At 47.3% G+C, this 18,796-nt stretch overlaps 5 protein-coding genes across 5 annotated transcripts; 1 reads left to right on the forward strand and 4 right to left on the reverse strand.

Moving 5' to 3' along the window:
• Positions 1 to 2,168: 2,168 nt before the first annotated feature.
• LHYA1_G007078 (Uncharacterized protein) lies at positions 2,169 to 2,876 on the reverse strand (the record flags this gene model as incomplete). Its single annotated transcript, XM_031152010.1, has 4 exons — positions 2,169 to 2,310; positions 2,364 to 2,475; positions 2,529 to 2,789; positions 2,843 to 2,876. 4 exons carry the CDS (start codon positions 2,874 to 2,876, stop codon positions 2,169 to 2,171), a joined length of 549 nt encoding a protein of 182 aa, XP_031003280.1.
• A 2,837-nt stretch (positions 2,877 to 5,713) lies between these two features.
• Positions 5,714 to 8,261, forward strand: bglG_0 (putative beta-glucosidase G; the record flags this gene model as incomplete). The annotated part of the gene is made up of 5 exons (XM_031152011.1): positions 5,714 to 5,831; positions 5,885 to 6,203; positions 6,250 to 6,326; positions 6,373 to 6,461; positions 6,540 to 8,261. The coding sequence occupies 5 exons, from the start codon at positions 5,714 to 5,716 to the stop codon at positions 8,259 to 8,261; spliced, it is 2,325 nt and encodes a 774-aa protein (XP_031003281.1).
• A 253-nt stretch (positions 8,262 to 8,514) lies between these two features.
• On the reverse strand, positions 8,515 to 11,606 carry LHYA1_G007080 (uncharacterized protein; the record flags this gene model as incomplete). The annotated part of the gene is made up of 6 exons (XM_031152012.1): positions 8,515 to 8,967; positions 9,203 to 9,346; positions 9,393 to 9,707; positions 9,934 to 10,233; positions 10,285 to 10,360; positions 11,335 to 11,606. The coding sequence occupies 6 exons, from the start codon at positions 11,604 to 11,606 to the stop codon at positions 8,515 to 8,517; spliced, it is 1,560 nt and encodes a 519-aa protein (XP_031003278.1).
• Positions 11,607 to 12,298: 692 nt separating this feature from the next.
• BRO1 (Vacuolar protein-sorting protein) lies at positions 12,299 to 15,587 on the reverse strand (the record flags this gene model as incomplete). Its single annotated transcript, XM_031152013.1, has 4 exons — positions 12,299 to 13,504; positions 13,552 to 14,700; positions 14,806 to 15,235; positions 15,313 to 15,587. 4 exons carry the CDS (start codon positions 15,585 to 15,587, stop codon positions 12,299 to 12,301), a joined length of 3,060 nt encoding a protein of 1,019 aa, XP_031003277.1.
• A 2,081-nt stretch (positions 15,588 to 17,668) lies between these two features.
• LHYA1_G007082 (DnaJ-like protein, mitochondrial) lies at positions 17,669 to 18,796 on the reverse strand (the record flags this gene model as incomplete). The annotated part of the gene is made up of 2 exons (XM_031152014.1): positions 17,669 to 17,837; positions 17,907 to 18,796. Coding segments are annotated over 2 exons (1,059 nt in total), but the record flags the coding sequence as incomplete, so codon positions are not given.

The following is an 18,796-nucleotide window of genomic DNA, read 5'->3' on the forward strand; positions in this document are numbered from 1 at the left end:
AAATTGGCGTTAGGATACTCATGAGAACATAGACTTGTCAAAATAGGAAATGCCCTCATAAGTTTAACAATTTTTGGGTAGACTAATTTATTACCATTAAGTAATAATTAAAAAGATGACGTAGCTCCACTCAAACCCTGACTTCCATACTCTGGATTGCAGGCTGAAATGGCAGCGAAAGCTGAGGGGCGACAAGAGGCGCCGGAACTTCCTTTACGCTAGCCGGCTCGATGTAATCTTTATACCCATTGACGCGCAATCTCAATTTCCGTTATTCCGCATAAACAACCCGTCTCATTCTGTTAGTACTACCAAGAGGCTGGTGTACCTTCAAACCGTGCCACGAGTTGCACGTAATCCTATCGTCCCACCAAACGCGAAATCCGGGAAGCCAGCTATCCTGTGGCTCGAACTCAATGGTTGCGATCTCTTCAAACGGGTACTTCCTCTCGTCCCAGGCGACACCAAGATCGTCGACTGGCTGCTCTCCGAGGTTTTGAAGAAGCTGCGCACAGAAAGAATACGTGACTTTGTGCTTCATGTGAAAGTCTCGTGCACCTTGAGACAGGATATTAACCGGCGCATCGTCAGGTATGGAGACCTTTTCGAGCTTCTTCTGTTCTTCGCCTAGAGGAAAGACGCCAAGTTTTGCAACATAGGATCCAAAACGGTAGACAGATTGGGATACTGGGGCATGGCAACCACTATGACTGTCAGCTTCGGAATATCAAACAATCTTGTATCTACCTACTGTGTTGATGAGGAAGCTGAGAGCCCATGGTAGCAACATCTGCATCTACACGCTTCCCTTGCTCCTCTGCAAACTTAGCAATATCATTCCAATTCCGTTCCAGGCAGTCGGCAATTTCATTAGTGGTGTTCGGGTCACGCAGCTCTAGAATTGGGTAGTTAAAAGTCCAATCTTGTGTCTTCTTATCCTCTCCCCAGATCTTTTCGCCTTCGATGCCAAAGATCTTCATACCGATGCCACGGGGGCCAGGTACATTGTCTGGCACAATCTTTGGCGTAAGGATGAATAGCGTATATTAATGTCGTAATCGCCGGGCTTTGCAAACATGCCTTGTGCAAGATGTGCTGGACGGTTGGCTTTGACTTTAAATTTGCCCATGACACACTTTAGATTGTTAGCATACTGACATACCAGAGGAAGATTGAACATACGCCCTGTGTTTTCAAATGTGTTCCTCGTAGGCAGTGATGGTGCTCATTGAAGTTCATCATCTGGAAATGATTAAACTGATCGGACACTTCCTTGATCTTCTCTTGCTCTCCTGGCTGGACGACCTCTGCACCCGGCGCGTCCCTATTATCCTTAGCTGTCATCTTAGAGTTTCCGAAATTTGTATTACCCACCACAGAATATATGTTTCCATAATCTTTCCTGGCGGTATAGGCTCTAACTTGTCTATCGGTGTTGTGTACGAACTTACTCGATGAGGAGGAGCTGACAAGAGGTCTTGATATACTTGACAGTATTTATCGGCCCTCCGTTGACCCGAACTAGACCTGGTCTCAAACTTCCGTCGTTCTAGGCGTAGTGGACTGGATTAAGAGGCTCACTGAGGCTTGGATGGCTTCACCTAGCATGAACGAGGACAAGCGATCACTCATTCGGCGATGCATAACACGTATGTTTCGAGAGATCGGCAACACGTATGTTATAGATGCGCACTTAATATTTGCTCTAGATCTTTCACTACGCCATTTTGAGGAAAGCTCAACTGTTACTACCTTCGTATGCTTGTATATCGCGGGGATGCGGGGTAGACTATAGTTCCCCAGACCCGGGCTAACCCGCCACAAAACTGTCTACCTCGTCATGTACCTTATAGTACTTTCAATTCTCTTACCATTTAAGACACAGAAAGAGTTATGCTCGTTCGTGACTAATAATATAGTCTCAACGTCGAGGAGAAAAGCACGGGCTCGTGGCATGGAGAAATACTAAAAGGGAAATAATGCGGCAAAGATAATTATATGTGAGCTTATAGAACCCAGAGAATTAGCTTAAATCGTAAACTACTATATCTATAGAGGCTTACTCCTGCCCTTGGCCCATCTTCCCCTGCTCTCCCTCCCTCCCTCTCTCTCTACCATACATATATATCCCTCATACCAACGAACACGTAGACTTTCTACGATCAAGATTATACCTCGCTCTTACTTCCTATGACTTCTGTAAGAACACCCATCATAATATCATAGGCAAGCCCAATAATCTGAGTCGACTTCTTGATTAATGGAGATGCTTCAAGAATTGCAACATCCTCTCGAATGCTATCTTCAATGCTAGTAAACATAATTAGTATAGTCGTAGGTAGAGCTGACACTCTAAGGCCTACCTGTCTTTGATCTCTCCGAATTTCATTCCCTCAATCGCCACCTTCTCACTAGGAGATTGTTCAATCAAAGCCTTTTTGACGGCGTCGTCATGAAAATGGGTCATACCACAATCTGTCGCGTATTAGTATACTAGATGAAGCTCTCTTCGCAGGAATGTGGTTTACCGGTGTGATGCATTACGACTATCGTTGTAGGATTGCCAATGGTTTGTAATACCGCCAATGTCCGAATCGCATCGAATGCTCTACCACCAGCAGTTCTCACCATCGTTGCTTTGAGAGTTGCCTCGATTCCTAGGATTTCGTATGGGTTGAGACGCGGATCGGAACAAGAGATAACCACGACTCCTTTTCCAGAGGCACGAAGAGCGGTGGCCATTTGGAGCAAGCCAGGTGGGGACTTATAAGTGGCTGCAAACTTGCTATCTATATGTAAGTAGTTTTCTTGGGGGAGGTCAGGTATTTGACTTGCGCGTTACGAGCTAACATCTCCACAACGGGTCCTGTAATCATCATTGCTGTTTGATGCAGGCTTGGAGTTTGATTTGCTTGGGTCGTTGTTGATATAATAGAAATACTTGTATAATGTATCTGATGAATGTGAACCTGTTGTATTTAGAGCAAGGGAAATTGCTAGGGATTGAAGTCGATTTATATATTAGATACCTAATTGCATTACGGCCGGAGTTTGACATGATTGTGATGACCAATATGCAATAGAATGTAGCAGATGGGGGCTTTCAATTAGCATGCTGGATGTTGAGAAATGCATAATGATTACTAACCAGCTTCGAAATACAATTTCGTGTCCCTTTATATTAAAGTAAACACCAGATATTAACATTGTGCGATACTTGCCACGGCCGTATCATCGCTATGCATAGGATTAGGTGTTCCGCGAAGAGTTTAAGTGGTGTGGACGTTGGATCACTAATCTGGCAAAGACAGCAAGCTTGTTTCCTTGCCTAAAACCCTGACCTACACTTCGCTTATATGAAAATCGCCGAGTAAAACATAAAGCAAGTTTTTGCACCAAAGCAATAGTACAAAACCGACAAAAGAACTTACCGTGTCGCTAGTTGCTATAGAACTTAACATCATACGAGAAAAAATCGCCTAGGGATAGTCTAAAGAAAGGATTTACCATATCAGCTTACGCCTTCTTGCCTTGGCGGAGGGTTGGAATGATAATTTGATACGCGGTCTCAATTCGTAGGAAACTTCCGTATATTTAATCGCCGAAACTGACTGTTGGCACCAATAAACAGCACGTGACAAAATATCATCACGTGCTGTTCACGGTATTACTTCGGGTACGCGGCGCAGCTGCTAGCACCGGTGGGGGCTTAATCTCCAGCTTCCCCAGCCCCGAGTCAGCCTAGCGAGAACATCTTCTCCACCAGAGTCCACCCAAATGACAGATTCCTGGGTCGGTCCAACACTAATGCCATTCGCCAAGGAACCAATTTCTCCTTCCTATCAAACATTGGATTGAAACTTCTATCACCATCACACTATCAATGCTCGAGAATGGCTTCGCTCACATGGGACTGGCGTACGAGAGATTCGGCGTTGCAGAACGATTTGTCCGAATATTCTATGATTACGAGGCGAATGTTGGCCTCGGAGGGTGTGGATGATCATGTGTTTGTTTAGACTGCCCCAGGTATCGTGAGTCTTGCCAAGCAGCCGAGAGACGAACGTAGGAGCGGAACATGAACTCTATATGATAACTTCTATAGTGTTTTACGGCATTCTCCATATGAGCCCACAAAAAGAAGAAGCCTCCCTCCCGGTGGGCAGAAAAAAGACGACACACCATTTACAATGTGCCAGGTAGGGTAGGACATTAAAAGTAGTAAGAGTAAGTGCCGCTTTTCGAGTCCATGTCTAGCATAGGGAAGCCCAAGGTTTTATGAGTAATAGTCATTTTGTGAGGAAATCCGTATACACTACAGGAGATAACATATTGGATCAACAAAGAACGCCGAAAAAGCCGTAAAGGGGGAAGGCATACCAGTGAGCAATTGCGTGGTGAAGCTTGGCTTGGGAAGAAAAAGAAACTAGGTGGGACGTATTTATTATGGGGTTCCGTGTACGAGTACGGCTGACGGGTTTCTCAACTCCATGTCCATCATCTCGAGTTTCCTCACCTCTCCTCCCCATCAGTTCTCACCAGCCTTCCTCTACAGAATAATCGAACACCTCTCAGAAGCGCCTTCGAAGCGAGAGCACCATGCTACCACTGCCATGATACCGCACCATGCTAGATGCTGGAATAGTATCGCATCTGAATGCTGCCATGAATTCTTATCGGCTGTTGATGAAAATCCCCGACCTACCCGTAACTCCAGCCATTGCAATTCGGACCGGCACAAGACGGAAAAAGCTTTGCTGGGCGTATACTGATGACGCAGGTACTCCGCCCGCCACGATGATAGAATATCGGTGTGTTGAGAATCCCCGCGTATCCGTTATGCTTTGCTATTACAAAAAACTTGGTACAATGTATAATACCCTCATGCTAATGAGGGGTAGTTCTTTCGTCGAGTCATGAAATTGTTGGTAGGTTACTTATCTCTATATATTAACGAGAAACATGACTCGGCTCGGTACGAGCCAATACTTTGGTTATAACAAGCATTCTAGGGCTGAATCCCTCTCCACATATTACGAGTACCGCCGGAGAGTACGAAGGAAGTGTTGAGTCTGGTGATAGAAAGGCAAGTTTTCATGCGCTCAGCTCTTTTTCTATCTGATCCCACTTCTGGTATAATAAACGGCGTAAATTTATAATAAATCCACCGAAATGAGAGAGTTAGCTGTTGCTGGAGAAGACTATGACGGGGCCTCTAACTTGGTTGAGGGTATAACTCCGGGAGATGCTGCTGTAGAGAGCCGTAAGTTCTCGGCGGCAGCGGGGCGGACGGGGGGCGGGGAATATTGGAGAGCGGGGGTTTCGGCCCTTCTCTAGAATCTCGATACCCACGTGTACCAAGGGGTATCCGCAACTCAATATATCCCCATAACTCTATTCCCCATGGGACACTGCAAGTGGTTCGCTGTTCTCTGCGGGGAGTCGCGGGTTAATATCGGCTGTCGATCTACTCACTAAATCTTTGGAAAGACGACTTCACACTGCCAAGGTCAGGCAATCATGCTACTGTACCATTATGGTGCCAACAAGAGTACGGAGAGTTCCTTGGATTATCCCACTTTCTATAGTCATGTCCACTTCTTGTCCTTTACTAGCACTTGATCAATTGAGGCGTGTGGATTATATAAAGAACCAGGATGCCTCTACATCTGCAAGCACAGATCTCACTTCCAGGCAATCTTGAGTATCTATCATGTTTTCCTCCCTGTTACCTTTGGCGGCCCTAGTCGCGCCCGCATTTGCTGTTGTGCAGCCATTGAACACTACAATCGTAGGGCAATATGGCAACGTACCCCCGGTCTACCCCTCCCGTAAGTCCCGCCCTCACGCTTTTTGCTGGCCCAGTTCTGACTTTCTTTTCCAGCAAATGCAACCGGTAATGGATGGGGAGATGCCTTCGCCAAAGCCCAGTCATTTGTCTCCAATCTGACGATTGAGGAGAAGGCAAATATGGTGACAGGTTATCCCGGCCCCTGTGTCGGGAACATCGTTGCCATACCCCGCCTTGGTTTTTCCGGTCTCTGTCTTCAAGATGGTCCTCTGGCCATCAGAGTCGTTGACTATGCAAGCGTGTTCCCTGCTGGAGTTTCTTGTGCCGCAACGTTTGATCGGGACCTCATCCGTGCGAGAGGGGTTGCAATGGGCTCTGAATTCAGAGGCAAGGGAGCTCACGTTGCTCTTGGGTACGTAATTCTCGTCCGTTATTTGGGACTTGTTCTGACCGAGTAGACCTGTTGCTGGCCCGCTTGGAAGGTCAGCCTATGCTGGCCGGAATTGGGAAGGATTCTCGCCAGATCCGTATCTGAGTATGTCAAACATATGGCAAGATGGAATCATGCTGACTTTTAATAGCTGGTGTTGCAATGGAGGAAACCATTCTAGGCATCCAGAGTACTGGTGTTCAAGCTTCCGCAAAGCATTGGATTGCATATGAACAAGAGGTGAGTTGATTTATTACTCTCGTGTGCTTCAAAACATCTTAATATATCACGTTTGTGATGCTGATAATTCTCTTACAGACACAACGAAATCCAACATACGATGACAACGGAGTGCTTATCCAAGAATCCGTTTCATCCAACGTTGATGATAGAACTCTACACGAACTTTACATGTGGCCTTTTGCCAATGCCGTCAAAGCCGGTGTCGCCAGTATTATGTGCAGTTATAACAGGCTAAACGGCACATATGCTTGCGAGAATTCAAAGGGTCTCAATGGTCTGCTCAAAGAAGAGTTGGGCTTCCAGGGCTACGTGGTCTCTGACTGGGGTGGAGTACACTCTGGAATGTCCTCTATCGAAGGTGGCTTGGACATGAACATGCCTGGTGGGCTTGGTGAGTATGGTTTGTATGATGCACCGCTTTCATACTTTGGTGGCAACGTGACACTTGCCGTCGCTAATGGTACTCTCGATATTACACGAGTTGACGACATGATTACACGAATCATGACACCATACTACTTCCTCGGCCAAGACAAGGACTTCCCCTCCGTTGATCCGTCAACGGCAGATCTCAATACATTCTTGCCTAGGTCTACATGGGTTACAGATTATGATTTGAATGGGACACGCAGCCGAGATGTTCGTGGCGATCATGCTAAGCTCATTCGAGAGATGGGTTCAGCTTCGACTGTCTTGCTCAAGAACGTCAACAACACGCTTCCACTAAAAGCACCAAAGTCGATCGCAGTGTTTGGGAATGATGCCTCGGAAGATACCCAAGGATTTTACAACCAGGTTAACTGGGAGTATGGTACACTCAGCGTTGGTGGTGGCTCGGGAACCGGTCGGCTGACTTCTCTTGTCACACCTCTTGAGGCAATCAAGGCGAAGGGCGCTCTCGTGCAGCAGTTCCTTAACAACACCTTGATTGCGACATCCAACATATCGGATCTCGTCAACCCGACACCTCCTGACGTCTGCCTTGTGTTCTTGAAGACATACGCAGAGGAAGGTGCCGACCGACTATCTCTGGACACCGACTGGAATGGAAACGAGGTTGTTGCGAGCGTTGCGGCATACTGTGCCAATACCGTTGTCATCACTCATTCTTCGGGAATCAATAACTTGCCATGGGCAGATCATCCCAACGTCACCGCTATTCTAGCTGGCCATTACCCCGGCGAGCAATCTGGGAATTCGATTGTGGATGTGTTGTATGGGGTAGTCAACCCTTCGGCGAAACTTCCATATACCATCGCATTGGAGACTGATGATTACAACGGGCTGCCGACTACGGCGGTCAATTCCACGGATCCAAATGCGTGGCAGGCCAACTTCGACGAGAAATTGGAGATTGATTACCGATACTTTGATGCCCAGAACATTTCAGTGCAGTATGAGTTTGGATTTGGATTATCCTACACGACATTTGAGATGTCGGATCTGCAAATTGTGCAGAATCAAGTGGCTGGGGACGAGACTATTCAACCAGGTGGGAAGCTTGAATTGTGGGAGGGACTATATACTGTGACCATAAATGTTACGAACACAGGAGCAGTTGAAGGGGCAGCCGTCCCTCAGCTGTATGTCAGCATACCCGGAGCGCCACCCAAGCAGCTAAGGGGGTTTGAAAAGGTCAACTTGGCAGCTGGTGCTTGTAGTAGCGTTGACTTTGTGTTGATGAAGAGGGATGTCAGTTACTGGGATATTGGGGTACAAGATTGGGTGGTGGCAGATGGGGTAGGCGTGCAAGTGGGATTCAGTTCAAGGGATATCAAATTAGTGGGAGCTCTTTGAGCCAAAACTAGATAGATAATCAAAAAAAATAAATTGTTAAGCAAAAACGAGGGCCATTATTAGAAGTCACGTTATCTACCATATGAAAAACCCGCAACCCACAACCACAGTGCGCATCCTTCTCACCACACCCTCAGATAGAGTAATGAGAGGTGGTGTTAGCCCAAGACTCATCTCCTTCGACCTTTTCTTTCTCGAACCCCTCCAAGAATTTCTTAAATATGGCCTATCACATATTCTCCTTGATGAACTTTCACCGCTCATCTTCTATATCCAGCTCCTCATATGCATGTTCAGGGTTAGCTTTCTCCATCTCCTCCGCCTCCGGTTCCTTCACTAAGAAGAATTCCGAGCCGGATTTAAGTTCTATCATTTGAGGATGGAGCTGGTAGCGGCAATAGTGCACCAACACTTCGACCCGATGCGGATTTATGTCTTTTTGATCGGCACGGATGACGAAAACCGATTCCACTTCCAGGTCCCATTTTTGAAGATTGGCAGTTGCCCATGTGTCGTCGTCGTCGGTAGGGTTGGCGTTCATGACCAAAAAGTATGGCTCATAGTTTTCATATGGGTCACCTTTCTCACACGCGAAATTTTGGGGACTTCGTTGTTTGATGAGACGTAGCGGGATCCCCATGTGCTGACAAATCTGGGATGAGAAGGCACGTTTCTTGGTGTTCTTTGATATGTTCATGGCAGCGTACTGTGAAAACCCGTGGAATCAGTACTACTTTAGGATATGCTCAAGAGCATGGCGAAGGCTGAAGCATTTCGGGAAATTGCAGGGTATCAGAAAAGAAGGGGATAGCATTCCAAAGCAACGCCAAAATACTCTACAGTATGACAATGGGGCCCCATTCTAAGCCGGCGTCATTCCGAAGCTACAACACAACGAAAAATCACTTTCTTCTGTTAGCCCTAGTGGCTCTGGCACCGACCTTGACCTCAGCCTTGCCCTTGCCCTTAGCCTTTTTGACTTTCTCTTTTTCCTTTTTTTCCTTCTTTCTCTTCTCCTCAGCAAACTCCTCTTCAATCTTTCCTAGAATAGGGCGGATACAGTGTCGCCATTTCTTCTTCTCAGCCTATGAAGAAGATTAGATATAGTGGAAGAGAGAGTGGATTACTTACCTCGGTATCTCCGAGAGCTGCCTGAACCAAACGGCTTCCAGCCCAACCAAAAATGCCTTCTCTGGTGAAGCACGAATGCCGACTGGCGCAGAGGACACAGCGCTTGCCATTCCGGGGGAGATCTCGGCAAGGACCCTTCAATTGCCCCTGAAGAGCAGATTTGATACACCCAAGACATGGTATATCACGAGGAACCGCTGCTACAGGAGCAACGGCAAGGGCAGCAGCAGGAGGAGGGCCAGGCTTAGCTACTAATTCAAGCACAGAGGTAGCAGGAACAATAGCCAACGGGCCACGACGAACGGAGTTTGGACCCTACAATCAGTCAACCATGAATATACATCACATGAGGATAAAGCAACCTACCGAACCAAACGGGAATATTGTCACCTTCTTCTCCTCCCTCTCTCCTTTTCAAGATGAGTATTCAAACCCTCTCTGTTGCTAGAGCTAGCAGCTTCCCGTTGACTTGCCTTGGGTTTTTTCCTTCAGTTTCACGTCTTGTATCTAAGTACTGGGTCTGGTGACACTTGACCCATACGTATTGAGGCGTTGTAGCGTCGACCGGAAATAGCAGGCCGAGTCTGAAGACGGTAGATTCTGTAACATGGGGGTCTTGGAATCCAAACTCTTCATCTTCGACTGGACTGTCGGCAGCTCGAGGATGGGTGGAGGTAAACTCGGTGAATTGATGACAGAAGTTCTTGTGAACAGGCAGATCTTTGGTAATGCACTCGAAAGAGCAGTATGCGGAGGATTTGCATATTGAGCAGATGACTGGCGCTGTCTTGTGGCAGACTGTACATTTGGGGGAACTCGTGGCGATGGCTTTGATATCTGACTGTCGATCTTCTTGCTAGTATCGGAGGATTGGAGCAGTCGAAGAACTTACATTCTCCGATCCGATCTTGGAAGAGAGACAAAGTTGATGACACGGGGGATGATTCTTATCAGAATATTCTGTTGTCCTAAACAGTCAAGTAAGTGAATATTAGATCTAAATCACGTCTGATAGCGATGAGTCCTGATTACTTACATTCGATGTCAACTGAATTGCGATTTAATTAGTATCTTTCTACATCTTTCATTGCTGTCTTGATTTATAGAGGGTCGCCTGTAGAATGTTTCTTGCCTGGCTTCAAAGCATCCAAATACAATCATTCGAATCAATCAACCAGCGAAGGATGTGTCTGCTATGCACTCTCAAAAGCACCATTCATGCAGCACCAATTTGCAGGTGTCTTGACCGTATTCAAGATCTTCCCTTGATGCCCTTACCATGTGAGGCAATTAGGCAAGATTAAAGATTTCTCCATTGATATCATCTCGGCGTGAAACATTGGAAATGCCTTCTAGGCTGACGCCAACTCTGTTTATGAACTTGCGAGATTAGAGGATTCTTTTGTTTCTTGGAAACTGGGCAAATTGGGTTATATTGTCCCAACTGTGAGAGTTGCAAATTAGTCAGAAAAGAGTTGTTGGCAAGCCTTGCTTGTAATTAGACCAAGGTATCTTGAACAATACCCTTGTAACGGGCATTCAAACACAACTAACAAGTCAATCACCACTCAGCCCGTTTTCACGAAAAAGCAAGCCCGAGATTCCGAGATAAAAAAGGGTACCAAGATTTCCGATCTTCACTACCTCCTAAACGAATAACGCCACAACGCCAAAAGTGACCGACCAACCATCCATTTCCCTATCGTATAATCAGCATATGCTATCCCCACCATCATGATCTTTAGAACCAAATCAATAACTCACCGAGCTCTAGCCTCTAGACCCTACCTAACATACCCATCTCGCAATTCCAAAAATCCACGAGTCCCAACCTGCAAAACCACACGCATTAGTGCCATGCATCTCATCCCCGTGACTCCACACACAAACACAAACACACACGCAAACCACGGCACAAGTAAAACTCACCCCCTTCCTTTACTTCCCATCCTCCTTCTCCTGCCCTTCCTTCTCTCCCCCCTTAACTTCCACTTCCACTTCCACTTCCACTTCCACCCCTCCCTTCCCCTTCCCCTCCACCATCCCCGCTTTAATCAACCCCGCCGTCCTCCTCGCCGCCTTCCTCCTCTCATTCCTCGACGCATTCTTCGTAACCCGATTCCCCGTCGCCGTATTGCGCGGTTGGGGATTCTTGGTCTTGGCCTTAGGTGCTGGGTGGCGGGAGGATTTGAAGGCTTCTTCTTGGGATTTCATTCCTGCGGTTGTGGTTGCGGTGTGGTGTGGTGTGGTTGGTTGGTTGCTTAATGGAAGGAAGTTTTTGGCGCGAGGAATTATTTTTTTCGGAAATTTTACTTAGATCCAGGCCAGGGTCTGGTGGGGTCGAGGTCAGCGCTGCCCTAAGGGATTTGCAACTGGTGCGTATCAAAATAGTGCTTTACTTTGCTTTTTATATAGTTTTATATATATTGCTTTTTCACTATAATATGCTAGAGCCAGCTAGTTACTGGATTACTTGCTTTACCTAACTTACATATGCATGGAAATAAATAAATCCAAGTCCAAGTCTAATATCACGTGACCATACAGCCCGTCTCTGCTTCTTGTGTTATGCTAGAGCTTTATAAGTAGACGTTTTTACTCTAGTATTTCGCTTTGCTCCGTAGGGTCCGTAGGATAATGATAAGACTGAAGGAAATTTGGGTTTATACCAAGACAGACCATACCTTATTTCCCACCCTGTTAATAAGCTCAAGTACACTAGTCAGTAACTGTTTCTCACAAAATAGCATACATCACAACTTATATACATCACAACAATCATCAAGGAGATAAGTATATATAATTCCATATTTATTCCCTTCCTTCCTTCCTTCCTTCCACTCCATCCATATACCATGCTATATCAACCAATCAACCAATGCATCAATCACTCCATCCATCTATAATTATTTCCACGCATTCAACCCCGCCCACGGATCCCCACCTTGACCTTGCTGCCCCCCATTCCTCTGCTGCTGCTGACCTCCACCGTATCCATAATCCTGCTGCCCATACGTCTGCTGAGGTCCCAAAGGCGGTGGTCCAGGTGGAGGAGGTGGTGGAACATATCCATGCGGTAAATGACCCGGTCGAGGACTCTGCGGTTGCCGGCCATAGCTCTGGTGGGCTTGCGAGAATTGTGTTTGGTTTGGAGGCGGTGAGGTATGTTGGGGTCGGCCGTAGTTTTGTTGCGCGAATTGCGTTTGGGTGGGGGGTGGTGAGATGGGTTGGGATGGCCGGCCGTAGTTTTGGGTGTTGGGCGGGAATTGGCTTTGGGTCGCTGGGGCGGAGAGGGGTTGTGATGGATCTCGGGGGAGGTAGTTGCTTGGATTATAACCACCTTGGGTTTGAGGTTGTGGTGTTTGCTTTGGGGAGTATATGTCATTTGGGCGTGATTGAGATTGTGGTTGAGGAGGGTATTGGCTTCCGTTCTGGGCGTAAGCAGGATGATTCGATTGGGCGAAGGGTTGAGAATGTGGTGGTGGTGAAGTCTGGTATTGTCCAGTCAAGTTCGTGGCCGGATACCTTGTAGTGGGCGAACCTGATTGGTGTGATTGATATGACATTGATTGCGCGCGAGGTGGCTTTACAGGTGAAGTGGAAGGATCCATTGACATACGCTCCATGAGACCACGTAGGCGCTCTCGCTCTCTATCGGCTTGCCCGCCGACATTGGCTGCTCGTTCTTGCTCAATATGACTGAGAAGTTGTGCACCTTCCGATCTTCGATTGTTCACAAATGTCTCCACATTCTTGTCAAGGCTGTCCACGGTATCTTTCATCTCACTATACCATTGCTTCGCACTTTGAAGGCCAGCCTCGAGATCTAAGAATTCTTGGTATACCCTTCTATACTTGGATGTAACAGCTCCTTTTTGGCGGTTTATTGTTTCATATTTGCTCTGTTCAGATCTCACTCTCTTGTCTTGCAATAGCGTATTAAAGGTAGATGTGAGCTCTTTCATCAATGAAGATTGTTTGTGATTTGCTGTGATGAGTCGGTTTTGGTGTGGACGGAACTTTTCAAGTTCTGCTTGGAACAGTTGAGTTTCATACGTTGAGATGGCCTTCTTGTTAAGTATTAGGACTTGAGAGATATCATCGTTGTGAACCTAAATTTGTTAGCGAGCATAATATCAGTGATACACGTTATGTATACCTTCTCCTTCAAATCTTTCAATACTTGCGCCCTTTCGCGCTTAATCAGATTCAGCTTCTTCAGTATCTCCTCTACTTTGTTAACCTGATCCATAACACTCATGCCATTATCCTCAAAGTCATCGTCCAAAAGGTTCCCTTCCGCGCCAATCGGACTTCCAACACCTCTCTTGCCACCAACTTGAATCAGCGCTTTTTGGAAAAGAACATCTGCCTCTCCACTCTCTCCAGCTGATCGCATCTCATCGAAATCGACTTCGTGTTGCCGCATCTTGGAGTATAATTGACTGTCACTCCGTGCTGCCTCTTCAAGAGCATCCCTATAATTCCTTATATCATTCCGAAGAGTCGTCGTTAATCTCGAACTTGGTTGCTGTGTCCAATCCGCTTCGTACTTTGATCGCATCTTCTCGCAAACACTTTCTTCCATGTCCAACTGCTTGCTACTCTTATCCAGTACCGTAATCACGTCCTCTTTTCTTGATTTTAGAAAATCAAAAACACTACCAGGATGATCATGATTTGCTACATCATCACACCAACCTCGGTATTCATCATCTGCTGTTAATTCATGGTCGAACCCCCCTTTCAGAACTTGTAAAGCGCCTGGCAACCTCAAATAGTCTAAACTCGCCGCCATTTCTCCATTTGCAGTCTCTGCCCGCTCAGTCTCGGCTCGAAGCAACTTGGCCTTCTCCTCGTCGTATAGACTTGCTGATTCCGTGACAGACATTGGCACGATCTTCTGGAAGATATCTGGACCAGTGATACGCTGAATATCTTGCCCTGCATACAACTCACTAACAGGGATCGCTTTAGCTGCAGGAAGCTTGGGGATGACTGCAAGACCCGCTTCTACAGGTACAGTCTGGTGGTAAATGTAGTCGTTGTCCTTGACGAGCTCAACGAGTTTCTCTTGAACATTGGCGAGATGGCGTTTCGTGAGTTCAAATAGATTAGGTCCTGTTTCTGCAGTGAGATTTGAGTTTGCTGGGACGTTTCCGGGGAACGAGTTTGATAGCTTATTAGCTTCCTTGGCCGCAGTTTCTGCGACCTGCAGACGCGAGATGGCTACGCCATGGGAATTCGCGTCATCATCTGCAAGTGCTTGATAATACTGGGCTACAGATGCCATATGATGTGCTTTAATCTGTAAAGTAGTTAGATGGCTGTCCCAGTGTAGGTATTGAGGCATTGTAACTCCGAAACCGCATTTCGAGCTTCCTCTTTTAGTAATAGGAGGTTATGAGCATACCTGGACTACCAAAAGCCACACTTTCTCAAAAACAGCCTTGTTGACATTCTCTTGCGTTCCCTCCACAGCTTGAGCATATAGATACCCCGCTTGACTCGCAAGTTTCGCCAGCAATCCAACCTTCTTGCCATCCGCAATCTGCTTCTCCAAGAAAACCTCCTGTCCCTGAGCAAGCATAATCTGTATGAGCGTTTTGACCGTATCCCGACTCAGATCCGTAGAAGGTGCATGTAGGAAGTTCTCATTGATATACGTAAACATGCCCGCGGACGCTTGAAATGAATGATACGCCGTCTTCAGGCCAGAGTCCTCGGACCGCGTCTGGTGAGCGGCATGACAAGACAGCACTGCGGAAATATTGAAGATTATAGAGGCCTTTTCGTATGCGAGGGAGTATTGAGAGGTCGGTTTATGTGTAAAGGCATCGAACCTGTCCCCCAAACAAACATTAGCCAAGGCCGCCCAACATGCCTCCATTGCAGATAAAGCCTGCTTTGCTTGTCTTACCAAGTAAAGGAGATCTTGATATGGTTCTCGTCGACGGGGAACCGCAGGTCTAATAACTCGAGCTGGCCATAATATCTGTACAGCAGATCCCTCCCCGCAGCGCTGTCCTTGCCGGCACCCCTCATGTCCTGCCGTAGCCGGTTCAGCGTCGCGCACTCTTCAGCATAGCGCTCTGGATCATCGCCGTATGTCTGGCGGATGTAGCCCTTCAGCGGCAGGATCCAGTCTATCTCGTTGGTGGCCTTTAGAGGCACGGAAATCATGGGTGCCTGCATGTTGGCATTTGATCGTTGAGGAACCCAGAGTCAAGCTGAAGGGGGATTTCTTTTGCTTGCGCAGAGCTGGTTTGGAACTGGGCGGCTGGAGGTAGGTGATGGTCGTGAGGCGATCGAACGTGGGTTTCGCGATAGGCGGGGTGTTCGTGGCGGTTTGTACCTGGTCTCGTTGGTGTACCTTGCTGTTGTACGGTACCTTGCTGTGCGGTACCTTGGCCGTGGACTTGGTTTATAAAGGATGGGATGCCCCTAGCTTAGCCTGATGCGCTCAACGTCATAGGTGCGACTCATAGTCCTGGCCTGGTGTGGTGTTGTTTATTAGACGTGCACGATGTCTATAGGTACAGTAAGTAGGAGGATTCGTCGGTGTGGTGTTGATATTGAGTGGGTATGTGTACGGGTACGGGTACGGGTTACGAGTACAGTACGAAGGTACAAGGAAAGTAAGTTCTGAATACCATCCATCTACTTGTACGGAGGAAGTTCTTAATCTTTGGCTACCTAGGTACCTAGACCTAGGTACTGAATAGATCATCCATCTGGCATGACATGGTAGGTATTGGCACGGTTGGATGGCTTAATAGCTAACGTACAGTAGAATAGTCCACAACTACCTACTATAGGTACTAGCCGTATAGCTTCAGAAGCCTATTCGATGCCCTTCCCCTTCCCTCCTGCAGACGGCGGAAACGGCAAGCACAAGCACAATCACCTGCAGCAAGGCAGAGCAAGGCAAGAATCTGTGGCCATTTAACAGGCCGTGGAATGCATTAAATGCCGATACTTACTCACTCCATTGATCTATCCCATTGTCCTGTTTCTCTCTCTACTCCGTACACTCGCATGCCTACCTAGGTAGTTATTGTACGAATTAAGCGCCGAGGCGAGGCTTATTCAATGCGAATATGACCATGACTTCCCCCTATCACCCCCTTTCCAACTCAACACCCAACATCGATCCAATCTCCATTAGCCGCCGCCTCTTCAGAAACGCTCTTCCTCCAGGCCCACCTTTGACCTTTGGTCAGGCCTCGATGGGGTGGGGGAGAGGAACTAATATGCAGTGAGCATCCAGTTGCACCTTCATATGCCAGATTCCCATCACCATTGGCTACAAGTCCATGTGCCGAACCTCTCAATCACCACCATTCATCCATCCATGCCATACCAAACCACACGACCTCGAGCTCAAGGAAGGGTAGGGCCTAACCGAGCGGTCCGTGGCGCAACTCGACTCGACTCGCGAGAGGTGTATTTTGATTGATTCATACAGTACGGTACGGTACGATACAAATACGGGATAGAATAGATGATGATGATGATAATGGATCCTTTTCTTATGCTATGCTATACAAAGTAAAGCCTACCTATCTATCTATATAGCACGCCTAGGTCCTTTCTGCCCGAGCCAGATACCTGATCCTCAGATAGTACCTACCTACCTAAATCCTCTAATCCAATCCACCCACCATATAACCATCCATATCAGTAGCACAGAGCCCTGCCCTGCCCCAGCCTTCCACGTATATATACATACATACATACATACATACAACTCCAGAAAGAAAAAAAGATTTACCAAGAAAATCTCCTCGGCTAAGCCTATCAAGTGCAATAGAAATGTCTGTTATACCTCTATACATTTCCTCACTCAAACCATAGATAGCTATCCTCACCCACCTACTACAACAAGTAAGGGTAAGCTGTAGGTTGAAGCCGCCCGCGAGTTATTTACACTTGATGAATGAACAAATGCTAGAATCACTAGTTTTACGAGGAGAATAACTTATGGTGCAAGTGGTAAAAGGTACAAACAAGACAAGCCCAACGATCTTGAGTGGAGTCTAGTACTTGAGTCCCCCCTATGTAAATACCACCACTTGAATATACATATACAGTGACAGACAAACCCAGCCATGCTTTCTAAATGCGGATAGACGTCTAGACGCCTTGGCTCCCTCCATTCCATCACTCATTCTCCTCTCTTTCTCTTTCTCCTGCCAATATACAAACTGTTATACACGTACAAGTCTATCTATCATATCATATCAATCTCCGAATCTATCTATATATGAATGCATCTACGGCTTCTTCTCCCCCGTCTTATCGTCCGCCGAGCGCGTGTCAGACGCTGAGCTCTTCTTTTCCGAAGCGTTCTTCATAGCGTCCTCGACCGCTTCCTTGGCACCACTACCGTCATCTGTGAGTTTGTGCCAGACGGATTTGAGGAATCCCTCTTTTTTCGAATGGCTGTGAGTACGGAGTCAGAAACGAAACGAAAATTTGTTTGAGTCTTCATTTGATTGCTTGATGACTTACTCGTCATCTTTCTTCCCAACGTTCATCACTCGCTTGGCTGTCTTGTCGTTCAGCTCATCGGCTAGCATCTCGAGGATGGTCCGTTGGTTCGTGTTGAGGTATTTCGGCATGGCGACTTTGAATTCTACTTTCAGGTCTCCGGAGCCTGTTCTGCGGCCTTGCAGCTTCTTCATGCCCATTCCGGATAGGGTGATTCTGTCGCCAGTGGCTGTGCCTGTGGCGATTTTGACCTTGACTTCTCCATCTAGAGTGGGGATGCTGACTTCGCCTCCTAGCATAGCCGTGGTGACGGGAATCGTAGCCGTGTACAAGACATCGGATCCTGAGCGGCTGAATTTGGGATCCGTAGCCACCCTGACGAGAACGTAGAGATCTCCCGGAACGGAATTCGCACCTGGATTCGCGGACTTTCCAGTAACGGGCGCGTCTCCCTCTCGATCCAACCTCAGCCGCATCCCATCCTCAATACCCCCGGGGATATCTACATTAATCGATTTCTTCGCATGAATGACCCCATTCCCAGAACATGATTTGCACTCTGAGCCCTTGGGGACTGTGACTCCGCTTCCAGAACAACCCGTACACGTAGTCGCCATCTGAAAGCCGCCTCCCATATTAACCACGCGCGTCCCTGTCCCCCCACAACTTTTACACTCGTTCTTTTTCGTGCCCGGCTTCAGCCCATTGCCCGAACACGTCTTACACGTAACCAACGGCGTGATAGATATACTCTTGGTCGTCCCCTTTGCAGCCTCCATGAAGCTGATCGTAGTCTGCACATCGATATTATCCCCTACCAGGACCTCCTGCTGGAACCCCCCTTGTCTCCCAGATCTGCGTGCCCCACCAGCAGCACCACCCGTAAAGCCCCTAAACAGATCCTCGAAATC

Source organism: Lachnellula hyalina, assembly GCF_007821495.1.
Source record: "Lachnellula hyalina strain CBS 185.66 chromosome Unknown contig00128, whole genome shotgun sequence".
In the NCBI taxonomy this organism is placed as follows: domain Eukaryota; kingdom Fungi; phylum Ascomycota; class Leotiomycetes; order Helotiales; family Lachnaceae; genus Lachnellula; species Lachnellula hyalina.